The sequence below is a fragment of the Populus nigra genome, chromosome 8, assembly GCF_951802175.1.
Source record: "Populus nigra chromosome 8, ddPopNigr1.1, whole genome shotgun sequence".
Lineage (NCBI taxonomy): Eukaryota > Viridiplantae > Streptophyta > Magnoliopsida > Malpighiales > Salicaceae > Populus > Populus nigra.
Genome location: NC_084859.1, coordinates 16,084,654 through 16,101,576, shown reverse-complemented (window position 1 = coordinate 16,101,576; position 16,923 = coordinate 16,084,654). Strand labels below are relative to the sequence as shown.

General features: G+C 32.1%; 2 protein-coding genes across 4 annotated transcripts; both read right to left on the bottom strand.

Moving 5' to 3' along the window:
* Positions 1-3,825: 3,825 nt before the first annotated feature.
* Positions 3,826-7,105, bottom strand: LOC133700557 (cyclin-dependent kinase E-1-like). 2 transcript variants are annotated; one of them, XM_062124123.1, is made up of 2 exons: positions 6,846-7,105; positions 3,826-5,833 (listed from the first exon to the last, which is right to left on the bottom strand). In XM_062124123.1, the coding sequence occupies exon 2, from the start codon at positions 5,695-5,697 to the stop codon at positions 4,288-4,290; it is 1,410 nt and encodes a 469-aa protein (XP_061980107.1). In that variant the 5' UTR covers positions 5,698-5,833; positions 6,846-7,105; the 3' UTR covers positions 3,826-4,287. The 2 variants fall into 2 exon arrangements, with proteins under 2 accessions (XP_061980107.1, XP_061980106.1); XM_062124122.1 differs by having other exon boundaries at positions 3,826-5,810; positions 6,846-7,104.
* A 6,391-nt stretch (positions 7,106-13,496) lies between these two features.
* LOC133700949 (protein ABIL2-like) lies at positions 13,497-16,923 on the bottom strand. 2 transcript variants are annotated; one of them, XM_062124692.1, is made up of 11 exons: positions 16,439-16,923; positions 15,774-16,045; positions 15,549-15,681; positions 15,304-15,386; positions 15,056-15,206; positions 14,723-14,822; positions 14,534-14,629; positions 14,380-14,419; positions 14,199-14,287; positions 13,978-14,075; positions 13,497-13,795 (listed from the first exon to the last, which is right to left on the bottom strand). In XM_062124692.1, the coding sequence occupies exons 3-11, from the start codon at positions 15,654-15,656 to the stop codon at positions 13,622-13,624; spliced, it is 939 nt and encodes a 312-aa protein (XP_061980676.1). In that variant the 5' UTR covers positions 15,657-15,681; positions 15,774-16,045; positions 16,439-16,923; the 3' UTR covers positions 13,497-13,621. The 2 variants fall into 2 exon arrangements, with proteins under 2 accessions (XP_061980676.1, XP_061980674.1); XM_062124690.1 differs by lacking the exon at positions 15,774-16,045 and having other exon boundaries at positions 16,439-16,922.

Here is a 16,923-nt window from a genome sequence, read left to right as displayed (position 1 = left end):
GAAGCAAAAAAAATTGAAAGTAAATACAACCCAAATATTCTGTTTAGCTATATATCATGTAATAGAGGAGGGCTAACCCTTATATATTGTGTATTCCGAAGTCTAAGAAACATTCCAAAAAATAAAAAAAGGTTAAGAATATAATATTTAATCCTGATTAGTTTTATAAATAATATGAAGGGAGTTTATTATTAGGTATTTTGCAAGAAAAATAAATACCTTTCAATAGCAAATACAAGAAAAATATTACAAAAATATGTTGGGTGTTCCGAAGTTTTTGAGTAGAGCAATAAGAAGTCCAGAACTAAAATTAGAGCAAGCTGTTTATTTGGATAGAGTCGATGGGAACGAGTTGCATGGACATGATGGGGCCGCCATTAACGATCTTATCAAGTTCCAGCCTTGGAAGCCTCGGAGCTTCAAATGTTGGATAGGAGCTAAGCAGACAGGCTAGATGCGTATCTAATTAATATCTCTCTAGTTTTTTTTTTTTCTTTTCCTCTTCTTCCCCTGTCATCCATTCATGGATTGATTTCTTTCTTCTTTCTCTTAATTTCTTGCTCTCCCATGAATCTCTAGGAATGAGATGCATTTTGATGTTTGAGAATGAGATATTAGTGATTGTTTAAAGTTTTTTTTATATAATTATATTAAAATAATGTATGTTTTATATTTTAAAAAATTATTTTTTATATTAATATGCTAAAAATATATAAAAATAATATTTTTTAATTTCATGATAGCCAGCCGAGTCCCGACACTCAATTAGCTTGAAAAACATCTCAATCACTGAACGTAAAACGTATCCCTTTTGAAATTTGATTCTGCAGGGCTGTACGGCTGCTGTATGGCTGTTGCCCTCGATAATGTGTACAGAAATATTATGGGGGAACGTGTGGTTCTTGCAGAGAAGGTTCTTCAAGTTTCCACGTGGGGGTTTCCACACCAATCAATTCTGCATGTAGCATTTCGAGATGGCCACCCATGTTTTTTCCGCATGAGATGACACGAGCAAGGTGTTTACTGGCCCGGCCCGGTGAGGGCCACCTCCGTCCCTCCACCGGTAATCTCAGCCAAGAGAGTTAAACCTTAATTAATTATAAAGAAGATCATTAAGGCATAATCATTCATAAGTAGCAATCATGAAGGTCCATAAAGCCAGCACATTCACGGCATCTAATTGGTCAACAAGAGGCGAGTTAATATTTGCCTGAACTTAATCATCAAGAATGATTAACGTATCCTTGGCGTTGCAGAAAGGAGAGAAAAAGAAGCAAAAAGCATTGTGTGGTATAATATTGATGCGTTTCTGTGTGAATGACAGCAAATTTACAAATCCTCAGTGGGCAAATGTTGAGCCCACCACTCCCACTTGCATCTGTTTGCATATTTTTCTGGTCTGGAGACAATGACAATATTGAATAAGCCCTTAATTTGGAGTGTCTGAGGAGCATAAATAAGGGAAAAAAGTACATGAAAGTGGACCACATTCTCAACTCATGGGCGTTAATTTTAGGGCCCGTAAGATTAGTTGAGGTGCGTGCAACTAATTCAGACACTCACCTTAAACAAAAAAAAAAAAAAAGAGAGAGTATAAAACAGAAGAAAAACCCTTTTCCCTCTTGAAAAGTATTTTGTTTGTGGTCTCATGTTGGATTAAAGGAAGGGAGACTCTCCCATAAATTTAAGATAAAATGATAATTATTTTCTTAAACATATGTAATTAATATTTTGTTGTACAGTATATATCAAATACACGACCACCAAACTTTGCAGTTTCCCCACTCATGAGTTTTTTAATTTCTCTTCTAACAAAGCACCATTATCGATTGTCGTCAGGAAGAAGCTTTAATTTTCAAAAACATAATTACTACCGCCCAAGGAATCTATCCACGAGATGGGATCTAGATTCCTTGGCGAGCGAATGGTGGTGGATTTTGTGTTCCAAATCTCCTTGAAAGGTCTTTTTTTTTTAATCCTTTTAAACGGGTTAATTTTATTATTTAAAATCTAAATTTCTGTACTTCATAACTGGCCGAAAGTTGAGCTCCGAGCTCTTGCGTTACATGCATTCTACAAGTGGTAACGCAGACAGTTTATTCAAATGACCCAGAGATTAAGAAGAAGAGAGAATAAAATAAAATAAAATAAAATAAAAAAGATTGTCGTAACTGAATTTGTCTGACACTCATCGCACTATGAGATTGCTCCTATTAGGATAAATCCAATGATACAGAAACTTATCACTATACAAGGTAGAAGGTTGGACGCGTCGCCACAAGTTAGCAAATTCATTCGTAACAATTTTAAATTCAATCCCTATTAAATTTAACTGTTTTAAGAATTGAGAATTTCAAATAAAAAATAAAAAACTCGTGACTGTTTTTTACTGTTTAAAAATTATTTTTAATATCAAAATATTATTATTAGAAGGTTGAATTGATTATTTTACCTTTTCTTTTCTTTTTGAGTTGATTTTAATACTTAAACATATATTTTTTTAATATCAAGCGGTTTTTACAATTCATTATAGCAATGAACTTGAAAATATCATGGTTTTTTTTCACTTTATCCTCGAAATCTTTTAGAGTTTTTTTAAATTTTAAACTTAGTTTTTTTTTTAATTTATTCTCTAATATTGGATTTATTGAGTATTGAACTTCATAATTTATTTTGATTTGCTTTATATTGAGTTATTGCAGTCTTATGACCTTGATCGCAAGTTTTATGGGTTAATTAAGTTCACTCGAGTTTTTTTATTTTATTTTTTTAATTGAATATTTTTTTTTATCCCCATATAGATTATGTTTTTTTTCTCTACTTAAAAACACAGTAACAACATCTTCTGTATATTTATATATATATATATATATATATATATATATATATATTTTATCGAACTAACAACGTATCACACGCAATAAGATATGTTGGAAAACCTATTGATAATTATACAGAAGTATTTGATGTCATCTGTATTCCAATACTCGAGGGTCAACAAGCAACATGGTATATACACCATTATAAAAATAATTTAGCTAAAACCTGGCTTAATGGTCTAGGCTAGTTATGCTCCCCAACTAAACTAATTAATAGAATATGAAGAATCCTTTAGAAAGCTGTTCAACAATTAAAGAAAGTGATAGTATTATATAACATCTAAACTATATTCCAGTAACCTCGTTCCAGTAATCTCAGAGGGTCAACATATTTTGATGGAAAATTCACGGGGTTATATTGTGCTTTCACTGCAATTGGATAGAGCTTCAAATTAGTAACATTGCCTGAAAGCCTAATGGTTCTCAGGATGGCCGAAGATTAGTCATGGCATTGACAGATATCATTTACTCGCATTTAAAGTAAGTGAGATGAGCTGCTAATGGGCTGGAACGGACATAATCAAAGTCTTTAATGGCCTAAACTATCTGCAGAGGAGTAAATTTGTGCTCGAAAAATCCTTCCCGAGCTTTCTCTGTTTCTCTTCATACTCGTGAAGAGACAGACTTCGTTTATTTTTGGTCAAGTGGGGAGCAAAATAAGCAGATCAACATAACAGGGGAAACGTGGAAAAAGATAATAGAAGTCAATCATGAGGTAGATGACCAAAACAAATCAAACCCATAACGGGTTACATGGACATATCTAGAACATGCATTCGAGAAAAGAAATGCCTTTGCTCCGGCGGTCAAGTATTTGAGAGACAGAAACAACGGTTATCCTGATATGGCTTTCTCTGTGCGCGTCTACACACGCGCATGTAACTTCATGCGTATCAACAAGAAGTTTTCTTGTACGAATAGCTAATATAATAAAAGCTTTCAGAAATTGACTTTTAGTAAGATCTTGATATCAACTAGGGGAATCACCTCTCTTGTACCGCGTGTGGAAATACATTCACATTTAAGACTGAGATGCTAGTAGTCTTGAACTGAACAATGCTACACTTGTGTGTTCTGCTTTAAAAGCAAACACAATACAATCGCTACAATACAACTACTGCTTTCTCCTTTAGAACATGCCCCTCTCAAGATTATCTTGCAACTTGGACGTGTAAACTCAGAATCTCCCGAAGAGAAATGCAATGAAGCTATTACTTGCCTCAAGCAAAGACGACGGGAAAAAGCCTACAATAATTGTCCCATACATGACAAGTGGAAAACCTTCTTGAATTCGATGTGGTCTTGGATGCACTCAACAGGATCATTCATCCACAGCGACAAGGTCGGGCTCCATAGATGTAAAAAAGAAGACGATTCATTGTTAGTCTGTCTAGATGCCATTTGCTAATTAGCGTCTTGATTTTTGTTGGGGAGGGTATCCAGTCCCCGTTCCTGGAGGGTCTTTCCTTCTCAGTTGATGCTGCTGATGGGGCTGGGCAACACCACGTGGCATAGGGATGTTACCAGGATTCATTCCACCACCCATCCCTGCCTGAGATGCGAGATTATAAGCCGTCATGCCCTGAGTTTGCATTCTCTGCAGGCCAATAGGCATTGGTCGTGGTGCAGATCTGTTGTTAACTCCATGAGCACCTGGTATGCCTCCAGAAACTGCATTTCCAGATGATACTGGCTGTGGAGGTTGAAGGCTAGTCGTTCCTTCAAAATCTGTATTTGTATCTACTGGACGTGTAGGATAATTGATGACTTTCTCTCCAGGTTGAGAGGGTACCAGGGCATTCCGTCCAGGGAGAGGTTCGCTTCGAAAATAATCGTGCTCTAGAGCTTGTGCAGCAGTTATACGCTTTTGAGGATCATATTCTAGCATCTTAGAAAGAAGGTCAAATGGAGCACCTTTTGGAGAGAGAGGTACAACACTATGTAGCCCAGTATTCTCATACTTGTGCTCTTGGATACGGTGCACATCATTCTGCCAATGTGGAAGGCTTGCAAGTGTTGGCCATTTTTCCAGTGTAGGATGGCCTAGGACCTTAAATATCTTGTCAAGTTGATCAAGCTGGAAAGGATTTGATGCTGATTTGGCTTCTGCCCCTTGAAAAAGTGGCTTCAAAGTCAGAAGTTCAGCAAAAATGCATCCAACAGCCCACATGTCAATAGCACTTGTGTAGTGCTTAGCCCCAAGAAGCAACTCAGGTGCACGATACCAAATGGTTACCACAACACCATTATCAGACAATGCCTTCAAGGGAGCTTGATATATCCTTGCAAGTCCAAAATCAGCAATTTTGACAACCCCATGTTCCTCTCCCTCACCCATAACTAAGATATTTGATGGCTTTAGATCTCTATGTATGATCCAGTTACTGTGCAGATAGTTCAGTCCATTGAGTAGCTGCCAGAGCAATGATTTAACAGTGTATTGGTGGATCAAATTGTTACCCTTGTCTCTGTGATGCCTGATGATTTCATAAAGGTCATGTTCAGCATAATCAAAAGCCAGATACAGTGACATATCAGTATGATTAATATGCACATTCACAAGCTTCACAACATTCTCATGAGTAATTTCCCTAAGCAGCATGATTTCACGGATGGCAGTGGGAGAGACACCATCACCATCCTTGGACTGCTTGAATTTCTTGATGGCAATGGACTTTCCACGATTTGCAGGAGACTTGGTTTTTGCAAGGAACACAAGACCATAAGTTCCTTCACCAATCTTGCCAATAAGATTGTACTGTTGCAGCCACTCTGGCTTCTCATTGTTGTTGCTGCTTCTATTATTGCCATCTCCCATGGTTGCTAAACAGCTTTGGTTGTCTGTCCTTACAAATTGGGTTGCCACATTGGCACTGAGATTGAAAAGCAAAGGACACCAGTCTCCCGCAACAGCTTATAGTTTCAGGTCCCCTGAAGTTAAAGGCAAGGGCTTACTGTCATGGAATTATTGAGAAGGTCATCTATTGAACATGTTTCACAGTTTCTCTACAGCTCCATGTTCAAAAGCATAATGATTGCTTCAATAAGAGATTTCTGGAAATAACAGTTCAAAACGATATGGCATCTGAAAGGTGTTCGAATCTCAGTGAAACCTCTCCCTATCCAACAACTACTTGGAACACTATGTCCACAAACCCCAGCATCTCATTTCAATCTTATGAATTAAAGTAAGATACAACAAGATGACAGAAGAAATAACGTTATCCTTTTAACAAAACAGCACAAACAAAAATCTTGAAGACAACATAATAACACATGCTCTCACCAGGTAATGTAAAATATATACAAATCTTCCATTTCTACTATAAACACCAATATCCAAAACAAAAAAAAACAACCAAACAATAATCAACAAGGGCATTGAAACACCTAAGATCATCAAAAACAGAGATTTTCAGGGTTTCAGTTACAGCATCAAAGCGCTGCCAGAAGCATGCAAACTTCTTTTCCATAGAAATGGCTTAAATTTCAAAGTAACTTTGCACTTTTTTTCCAGTGACTGAATGAGCATGTGAATTGTATCGGATTAAACCACATGCTTCACCGCTTGTGCGCCCCGTCAATTCCTTTGAGTTTCATTCTAAACATATAATACATGCATTATTTGCCATTCAAAATTCCCACTAATTTGAATCTTCGTAACCGGCAAGACCAGTCTGCTTTAAAGTCTTCAATTTTACAATAACGGACTCTTCCAAGAAAAAAAATATAATCTTTAAAACCGAAACCATTAAAGAAACTAACTTTTCAGTTCCTAACTAGTTATAATACTCAGAAGAACATAAAAAAGCACTCTCTCAATAGCTAAAAACACAAAAATTGAATCCCACAAACCAAGCCCAGAACTCAGCCAATATTGAATGGTCAACAAAAAGCTAAAAAATCAACATAAATGAGAAAAAAAAACTAGTAGAGCAAATCAACAAAAAAATCCAAAAAACTCACCTATCGAGCTGAGAATGGATCAAGTCAAGAACTTTACTACCGCTCAATAAAACCCAGATCTTTATTGCGGCCTCAAAGCGTCAAAAAAGGCAGCACGTTTTTGCTATTGAAACACAAACTGAGCGCATAAATCAATATGCCATGTCCTCTGTTTTGAGTCGGGATTTTTTTATATACAGGGAGCTCTGGTGTAGTTCGGGCTAGCTGATTTGGAACGCAAGGTACTGTTTGAAAAGGAAAATAAATAACCAATTGTTTTTTTAGGGGAAAAAATAAGTATTGCACATGTTTCATCACTGTATTCATCTTTCATTTTTTTTCTTTTATTCTCCTTTCGATAAAGACATTATATATAATATAGGAATATTATTTCATTTCTAACACATTAGAAGAAGGTGTTAGGTATTTTTTAAAATCATGAAATTTATTCACTGATGAATGAAAATATTATATTTATGCTTAATAAAATATATTAAAAAATATATAAACTAATAAATCATAAAAATTATTATGAAGGCTACTTAAATATTTAAAGCAGAAAGTTAATCATTCCAGTAAGAATTAAAAGATAAATGCATGCGTGTTGAAATATTTTACCATGATCATTATTTTTAGTTTATACATTTTTATTTATTTATCTTTGAGGTTTATTGTGGTTATTAAGTATATATGAATTTCGTCCTTATAAATACATCATGTAAATACAATGGATTCATCTAAAATTAAAGAAAAAGAATTGAAGATAAATTATAATAATCCTTTGAAGTTTGAAGTATTATGAAATTATAAAAATCATTAAAAGACTAATCACAATTTTAAAAAATAGTTAAACCAAATTATAAACCCTCTAAAATTTTAAAAACTAATTTGAATTAGAATAATGAATAAAAGTAGTATGGGGTTGATAAAATATAGACAAAAAAAGAAAGAATAAATTTGATATATAAGATTATGCCTGAACCAGTTGATCGATTGGCTTAATTACACTAAATCGGTTGACCGATTTAACTGGTAGTGAGATGAAATTGAGGGTAAAATAGAAATTTCATGTAAACCCCAGAGAAAGGAAATGAGGGTTTTGAAGTTTTTTAATAAATCTTGAGAGAAATCACTAAAGAGAGCTAGATTTGATAAATTATTAAGGGATCAAATACAAGAATTCAAGTTTTCTTGACAGTTTTGATTCTTGTAAAGAAGAGGAAAAATTAGGGAGAGTAAGATGAGAGAAGAGTTAAGCTTCCTTTAGCAAATCTTTCTTAATCTCTTTTGAAAAAAAGATAAAAAAAAAAGAGAAGAAAGTAAAGTATCCTTCCTGTTATTTGATTTCATTTTTTATTCAAATTGAAGAAATTTAAGTGTTTATATGTTATGGAAGGATAGGGTTTTATGAGTTAGGATTGATATTAGGATGGTTTACCTTATAGGCAATTATTGTATGAAATTAATCAGTGGTTGAAATAAAAATTTAAAAGATAGATGAAAGAAGAGAGTTTCGGCTTAGGTAGTGGTAGAAAAAGAATAAGTGTTTGAGGTGAATTAATGAAGGAACAATACTTAATTGGAATGCATGAGATGTTTGATAATATAAGAATTTAGGGTGTGCATTGGTTTGGGGCCATTGTTATATAAATCAAGCATAATTGTGTTATTGGACATTGAATATAGATGAGTGAAATTAATAATTAAAATGAACTATCTTGTATTGACAAGGGATACGAGCGCAACTAGGCCTCAATCTGGAGCTAGAGTCTCAATATCTCTTTACAAAGACCAAACCTAAACTCTAAATTATGAGAAAAATAAAAGGGAAAATGGAGCTTAAAGTTAAAGAGAATAAGCTGAAAGTTGGGTAGAACAATAGTTTAAGTTTCTGCTTGTATTATATCCAAAACAATGTAGAAAAACCAATAACACCATCTTGTTTAGATGCATTTCTAAATAAGATCCAATGAATTGAAAAGAATTTGTGCATAATATCTCTCTACAAGGATCGAAATTAAGCTTTAAATGATGAGGAAAATAAAATGGAAAAATAAAGCTTAAAGTTGAAGAGAATAAGCTAAAAAATTAGGTAAAAGAAGGGTCTAAATTTCTGCAAAAATTATGTCCAAACAATATAGAAAAACCAATAACACCATCTTGTTTAAGTGTATTTCTAAATAAGATTTTACGAATTGAAAGGAATTCATGCTCAATATCTCTCTACAAAGACCTAACCTAATATCTAAATCATGAGGAAAATAAAAATAAAAAACAGAGCTTAAAATTGAAAAGAATAAACTAAGAAATTGGGTAAAAGAAAAGTCTCAATTTCTTCAGGAATTACATCCAAAACAATATAGAAAAACCAACTTCAAAACACTCTTCTTAATTCAACCCCATTTTATTGAGAATTTTAAGAACAAAAAATGATGAAATTCCCTCCACTATCAACTTTGATTACCCTCTATAAAACATGAATTAAACCTGAGTGTTTTGGCTTTATATCATATATATTTTAAGCTGAAAAAACTACAAAATAATGAGTTACCAGCGACAAACTACCTGTCATTCGCCATCACACGTTACACCAGGAGAAGAGGTCATAATGGAAGAGTAGTTTTGGCCATTGAGAGGCACCACTCACTTGCTGGTATATAATGAGCACACGTCAGCAATTTTTTTGAATAAAAAATTAATTTTCAACGTAAAAATACCAAAATACCTCCTATGAGTCTGAAGATTAAACAAAAAACTTGTGTGAAAAAACAAAAATGTCCCTAAACACATGTCTTATTTTCTGTTTTTTTTCTAAGGCCACAAATGTTTTTTTTACTATACTCTATGAAAAGAAAACACAAAAAATTTATTGGTCAACAATTCTAAATTTTTTTAATTTTGGAAGTAAATAATTTATTTTACTATTTAATTTTTTTTGAAAAGACAAATATATTCTTTAACAATTTTTTAATGACTAATATGTTATTGAAAAGATGAAATTACCCCAACACAAAGGCTTCTAATTTTTCAACTAAAAAGAAAAATGATAATTTTACCTTAGCATTCCATATTAATATATTCTAGTAGTACAATGAAAAACTCATTATTAATAATTATTTATTTCTCCTTTTTCACGTTAGGAAATTTGCTCAAGCTAGTGACATTTTTTAAAGTTATCTATTTAATAACTAGATGTTGCAGTTTTTTTTAATTGTCTCTACCCATAAAAAAGCTTATCGTCTTTAAATATACTTCACCACTACAAATGAATATATCTTTATATAATAAAAAAAATTATGAAATAAATTAAGAAGTGAATTTATAATTATTTCAATATCCTTTATACGTTATTGAATGGAAAAAGCTAACGAGCATCCTTAAAATACTTATTAAGACATTGTTCGTTATGTAGTTAGGATGTTTTATAAACTTTGTTAGATGATTTTAATATAAGGATGTTTAAAAAAACATATTTTAAAAATATTAATTTAATGTTTTTTTAAAGTGTTTTTTTATCCGAAGAAAAAACACACACTAAATATTATTTAAGAAGAACTAAAAACCAAATAATCAAATAATAAAACTAATGATATTAATTAAATACATTATATACTTGTTATTTACATGGTAATGTTTTTAAGAGTTTACAATAAAAAAAAAAAGGAAAACATATGAATTGAATATAACATTAAATGAGTCTTAATAACTGTTCTCAAGACACCCATTAACCAAACCCTAAAAAATTTATAATTATTTTTATAAATTAGGATCCATGAAAAACTGTGTGATAAGAGGTATATTTTAGACTATCCAAGTCATTACCGAGACAAGATCATTAAAGTAAACATGATGGAAGATGATGGTGTTGTATTTAGCTAAAGACACCTTTCAATGAAACTCGTTTAATCAACCATTCTCAGAAAAGATTTCCTCGAATTAATTTGTAGCTAACAAGCTTTTCAAGAAATTTTCTTTTATAAAATATTGATTGTTAGATATAACTAAAGTATTTGTATATGTTATGGGTGATCAAATTTTTTAAATGTTAAAAAAATATTCAAGCATCGCTAAATTTTTTTAAAAATTAAATTATATAGAGATTAAATTGATGTGACTTAATTAACTTGGTAAGTCTAAAAATAACATGGACAGCCGGAAAAAAACATAATTTGATTAAAAAAAATTCAAGATGACATTTAAAAAATATATATTAAAATAACAACATGGACAGCCGAAAATTAAATTAAATTGATTAAAAAATTATATAAGGATTAAATTGATGTGACTTAATTAACTTGATAAGTCTAAAAATAACATGGACAGCCGGGAAAAAAAACATAGTTTGATTAAAAAAATTCAAGATGATATTTTTTTTAAAAAAATTAAAATAACAACATATTGAATTGACTTGAGTTAACCTAAGTTAATACGTAAAATTCACAACTCAGATCATGATACTATGATAACCTTATAGTAAGCAAATAAAAAAAAACATTTTGAAGCTTAATTCTCAATCAACCCAATGTTGAAAGATTAAATTGAAAAAAAATCAATTAAAAAAAGATATAAAAAAATAACTTAAGTCAACCCGAGTTAACTGTCAAATCTGGATCATGAGACTAAGATAACCTAATATAAAGCATATCAAAATAAATTATGAAGTCCAATAACTAATCAATTTTAATGTTGAAGGATGAAATTGAAAAAAAAATCAATTAAAAAAGGACACAAAAAAAAACCTAAGTTAACTCAGGTTAACTCACTAAATTCATGGCTCGGGCTATAAATCTAGGATAATCTCATAGAAAGCAAACCGAAACAAACATTGAAATTTAATTTCCAATTAACTCAATGTTAACGGGTGAAATTAAAAAAAATAAGTACAATAAGAACCCTAAAAAAACTTAAGTTAACTAGGGTAACCCATAAAAACTGTCTTTTTGGATCATGAGATTAGAATAATTCTATAAAAAACAAATCAAAATAAATTAAGAAGCTTAATAATTAATAAATCCAATGTTAGAAGTTAAAAAATAAATTTTAAATATAAATTATGAAGTGTAATCTTTAATAAATCTAATATTAAAGGTTAAAAGAAAAAACCCAATTTGAAATTTGAAAAAAAAAACTATAGATTGGAAAGGAAAACTTATTTGTTAGAATTTACTTTTTTATTCTTGGATCAATTATTTCAGTGTCACTTCAATTAGTAGAACCAAAGTGATATTCCACAGTACGAACGTTTTTGTAAATCTTGTCAAGTTAATGCAGAGGGTCAAGATAAGAAAAGAAAAAAAAGAATTATGTTCTTTCAGTAATGAAAACTTAGATCTTCATATAAGTTATGTTCCTATCTATATAAGTAGAGGAAGTTGTTATTTTTTTTAGTAACTCCTCTAAATACTTGGACCAAGCTTATTTTTTATGGACGGATCAGGCCTAACTCAATAACCAATATAAATAAAAAAAAAAATTGCTCATTATAACACTACCTTACGAGGAGTGTAAGTATAATTTTCTCTCCCCCAATTAGTTCTTGTTAATGTAAAGAAAGATCATAGTTTATTATGATTTTGTTTTCTTTATGGGCAAGGAAAAAGAAAAGAAAGAAATAAACATGGTAGTTTTTTTTATTATTATTAACAATAGCTAGTCAATGAGAGGAAATCATCGTTCTCTTGATCACAAAATACTACTCAATGGAACAATATTGTTTTGAATTTTGAATTATTATTTTTGAATTTTATCTTTTAATATTAGATTATTAGGGATTGAATTACATAATTTATTTTGGTTTGTTTTCTATAAGGTTTTCTCAATCTCATGACCTTGATCACGAGTTTTGAGGATTAATCTGGTCAACTTGGGATTTTTTTTGGGTTTTTTTTGTAATTGATTTTTTTTAGTTTCATCAATTTTTTGGATTGATTGAGAATCAATCATTATAATTTATTTTGGTTTACTTTCCATTAGGTTATCTTAGTCATATAACTTGAATCAAGAGTTTGGCGAGTTAAATTAGGTTGACTAGGATCTTTTTTTCTTTAATTTCATCCTTTAACATTAGATTGATTGAGAATTGAGTTTTATAATTTCTTATGATCTACTTTCTATTAGATTATTGTAGTCTCGTAATCTGGTTTGACATTTTAATTTGTATTGATTAAGGTTTTTTTTTAATTTTAATTTTCAATATTGGGTTAATTAAGAATTGGGCTTCAATATATTTTTTTGATTTACTTTCTATGAGGTTATCAAAATTTCATGACCTGAGTTGTAAAATTTATATGTCATTCTAGATTGATTCATTATGTTATTTTGTCAGTATAAAAAAAATATCATCTTGAATTTTTTTTGTTAAACTATACCTTTTATTTTTAAATATTTATATTATCTTTAAATTTATCAAGTCAATTATATTATATTGAATGAGTAGTCAATTATATTATATCGAATGGATTAAATTCTTTTTCTCGATGAAAATACATTAACAATGCCTTCATTTTTATTTTTTAAAAAATGAATCTACCCACCGCGGGTAAATGATCTAATTCGGCTCTCATAGGTTATTTATCCCAACCAAAAAAGAAAAAAAAAGACAAGTTATACTCATTCTGTTGGTGATGATTATTAATCATATAATAGCATCTAAATTATGAATAAGGGGGCATATATTGAAATCTCCTACATTAAGAAACTGAATCTTAAAACTGAGAGAGTACAAATTATCAACCAGAGAGTACAGATAGTCTGTCTGTTGTTTCCTATCATGCATGATCTCCATTTGTTTTGCTGTTTCAAATCTCATCCAAATATTTATACAGGGAGCCTTCCTTTCTAGACTTGCGCATGCGGAGCAAGGCCTTAAACAGGCGTTTGCTCTTGCCAGAATATTGCTGATCGCTATCTTTTGTCCTGTCTCTTTCCGAATACATGGACAACGAAACTGATCTCCGAGGCTCAGATGGATACTGAAATAAATGAAATTAATTAGTGAAAGAACTATGTTTATTTCAGTTCCAGAATTCGGGTTTAAGCAGCAACATTTTAACAAGTTAATTTCAAGTCACGACTATTCGTTGTGTATGATTTTTTTTTTTTGACAGCCCAATCTCATTAGTCATTCCTTATTCTTTGTAATGGTTGCGCTTACCCTTCGTCGTGCATTAGTATAATTTGAAGATACTGGTCCCTTGAGAAGAGATCCAGAACGTATGAGCGGAAAGTGTTGCGGAGAGGATGATCTTCTTTCTGATTAAAACGGAGAGAAGAAATTATAAGAAAAGGGTCATACTCTCCTGACCTGTCTCTGCTGTGTGTACTGCAACTTTGTCTAGATAAAAATAATAAGAAAAAGAATTCATGCGCACAAACCAGGTTTGTTGTTGGTTGAAGTCCTTGTGATCGTAAATGCTCCTTGTCTTGAGTAGAATTGTGGAGACTGTGATTTAGAATGCCTTTCTCTGCATTAAAATTATACATTGAAATCCTATGTCGTGGCGAAACTGGGATGGCAAGATGATCATAGTAATAACAAATATATCATCAAGATTACCTCAAGGAAGAAGGAGCTCCTTTGATTGTTGCTTGAACAGCTTGGCACAACAATCACATAAAGAAATAATGAGTTTGAAAGAGGTTTTCTGGATCATAAAAATCTGGTGTTTGACTGATTTATTTCAAGCACATCAGGAGAGGAAGTAGCATACCATTTTTTAAATCAAGCAAGTTGTGTTCAGTACTAAAGCTTCTACTGTGATACTTTGATTTAGTATGGCTATGTGCATCCATGTTCTCCTCATCAACTGAACAGCAAATTTCAGTGTCACAAACATCTTGAAATATTGGAAATGTAGAGAAAAAATGCAAAAGGAAAATAGGAGAGGTAAAATATTTGCCTGGAAAAATGTACCGCTTTTGGTGCTTTGGAGTTTTTATTGCCAATGACTGTTGTGAAAGGCCACCTTGGTTGATATATTCTTGGCATGCTTCCAGTCTCTGGGCCATGCCACAGAAAAAGGTCAGGTATTGAAGTCTTAGACAGTCTGACATGATTAAAATTCCTTTGTAGACAAGTGAATTGTCCCAGAAAGGCAAAATAATTTCATAATAAATGATTTCACGAGCATGTTGGGATAATGTTTCAGCACCGTCCTAAAAAAACCTGAAAATGAATCTTGTATTCAAGAATGTATGGTGAAGGGCTAAGGGAAAGGCGGAAGGGAGGATACCTGTTCGGTGCAAAAGAAACGAAGCTCCATTTCTGAAACTTCACCAATCTCTTGATCTAAAAATTTGTTGACTTTGTATGCTACAGAACCCAAGTGGTCAACAGTACTGACCAAAGCTTTGATGGCATAATCTTTCAAGATCTCAACCACTCTGCGTTGAGACAAAGCCGGTGGCCGGGGGAGGGGGGTAATTAGCATACCATGTCACAATCATGGCATTTACAAAAGGGACTGTAAAACTGACTCACATTTGTTTTTGGTCCTCTTTGTAGTAAGCTAATTCAAAATAATCGGCTGCTGAGTATAACTGCTTCCTAAGGTTCTTCAAGTCCTAATCAAAGAAAACAACTTCACTATCAAAATTAAGGTAATTTACCTCTACAATCATCTCTGAATTTCTAGTAACCGTTGGACTTTTCTGTAGCTAAAGAAACATAATCATGATCTGCAACATGGCTCCACTAATGAGAGGATTTTATAAGATCGAGTGTACCTTGAGAGTATCAGAAAAGAGCAAGCTCTGCTGCATGAAAAGTTCATCATGATTAGAAGGTTCTTGAGGACCATTTACTGAAGAGGATGAGGTCTTGCTATTATCCATGACAATGAAACCTGGCTCTTTTTAGCTGCCAAATTAATCAAAAACCACATCAATATTTAAGACATACCTGCCTCTAATTATTTCACGAAAATACCACCACCATAGTACTACTACTACCTGCCCTCGACTCTTAAACAAGAGTGTAGTACACATATAGTTACAAAGATAGAAATTAAGTCACAAAAAACATATTTCCAGCTAATGATTATCTGGCACTCAAATGGAGAAACCAACAATTCAGAATCTGAGATTAAATGATCTCCTGGAATCTGTGCAAACAAAATTCTTCATCAACTGATGAACATAGCTTAGTTGAGTTGAGGACTATGATTCTGAAGCTAAAGCGTCTGACTGAAAGCTTCAAAACTTTGTTTTCTACCACCTCTTTCCTGTTTGAGCTTGCAAACCAATTATCAGAGAACAGAAAGTGGACTCAAGAGATTCTAAAATCAGAAAACTTGAGATAAAACACATGACAAAGAACTGAAGCCGTGTCAGAGAATCCAAAACTCACAATTTTGATATTGCCAGTTAGATATTGATACCTGTCATCTTTAAAAAAGGAGACATTCACAGAATCCTACTGTTCCTAACAACACTAGTACTTAGCAGGTATAATCACAGAGGTAAGTTCAAGTTCTTTATGTTCTCTATCAGAAAGAAAAAAAATACAGCTTCAAACATCGGGTTTTTTCAAAAAAATTGTTGGAAAATAACAGAAAAGAGGACGGGAGGGATTACAGAAAACATAAACCATAAAGAGAATGAGACAGCGAGGTAACCTGGTCTTCCTTGCTGTTAATTAATCTGGAACTGGAAATTCAATCCCGAATCCACTCACTATTTCTGATGTATAGCCAGGCACTGAAAAACAATAAAAACGAAGTAAAGGGCATCACACTATATGAAGTCTCTTGACTTACTTTCAACTAAAAACAAAAGATGATAGAGAGATTATTGTTTTAGAGAAAATGATATATTTTATCTGCTGTTAGCTTAGGTGTTTTTTTGCAGGAACTAGCCTCATATCAACCATTTGGTTGTTTCAGTGTTTTCAAATTTAGGACGAAAATCAATATGAAGTGAAAAACAAGTAGTGGCCGCTGCATCACTATAACTACCCCGTCCTTCCACTGGTTACTATCATAATTCATACATCAAAATTAAATTTCTTTTTTAACAAGATTCCTCCGATTTGGTTATGATTTTTTTTGCTCACAAGCCAGTAGGTCAATGGCACCTTATCAAGGAAATTATAAACATAAAT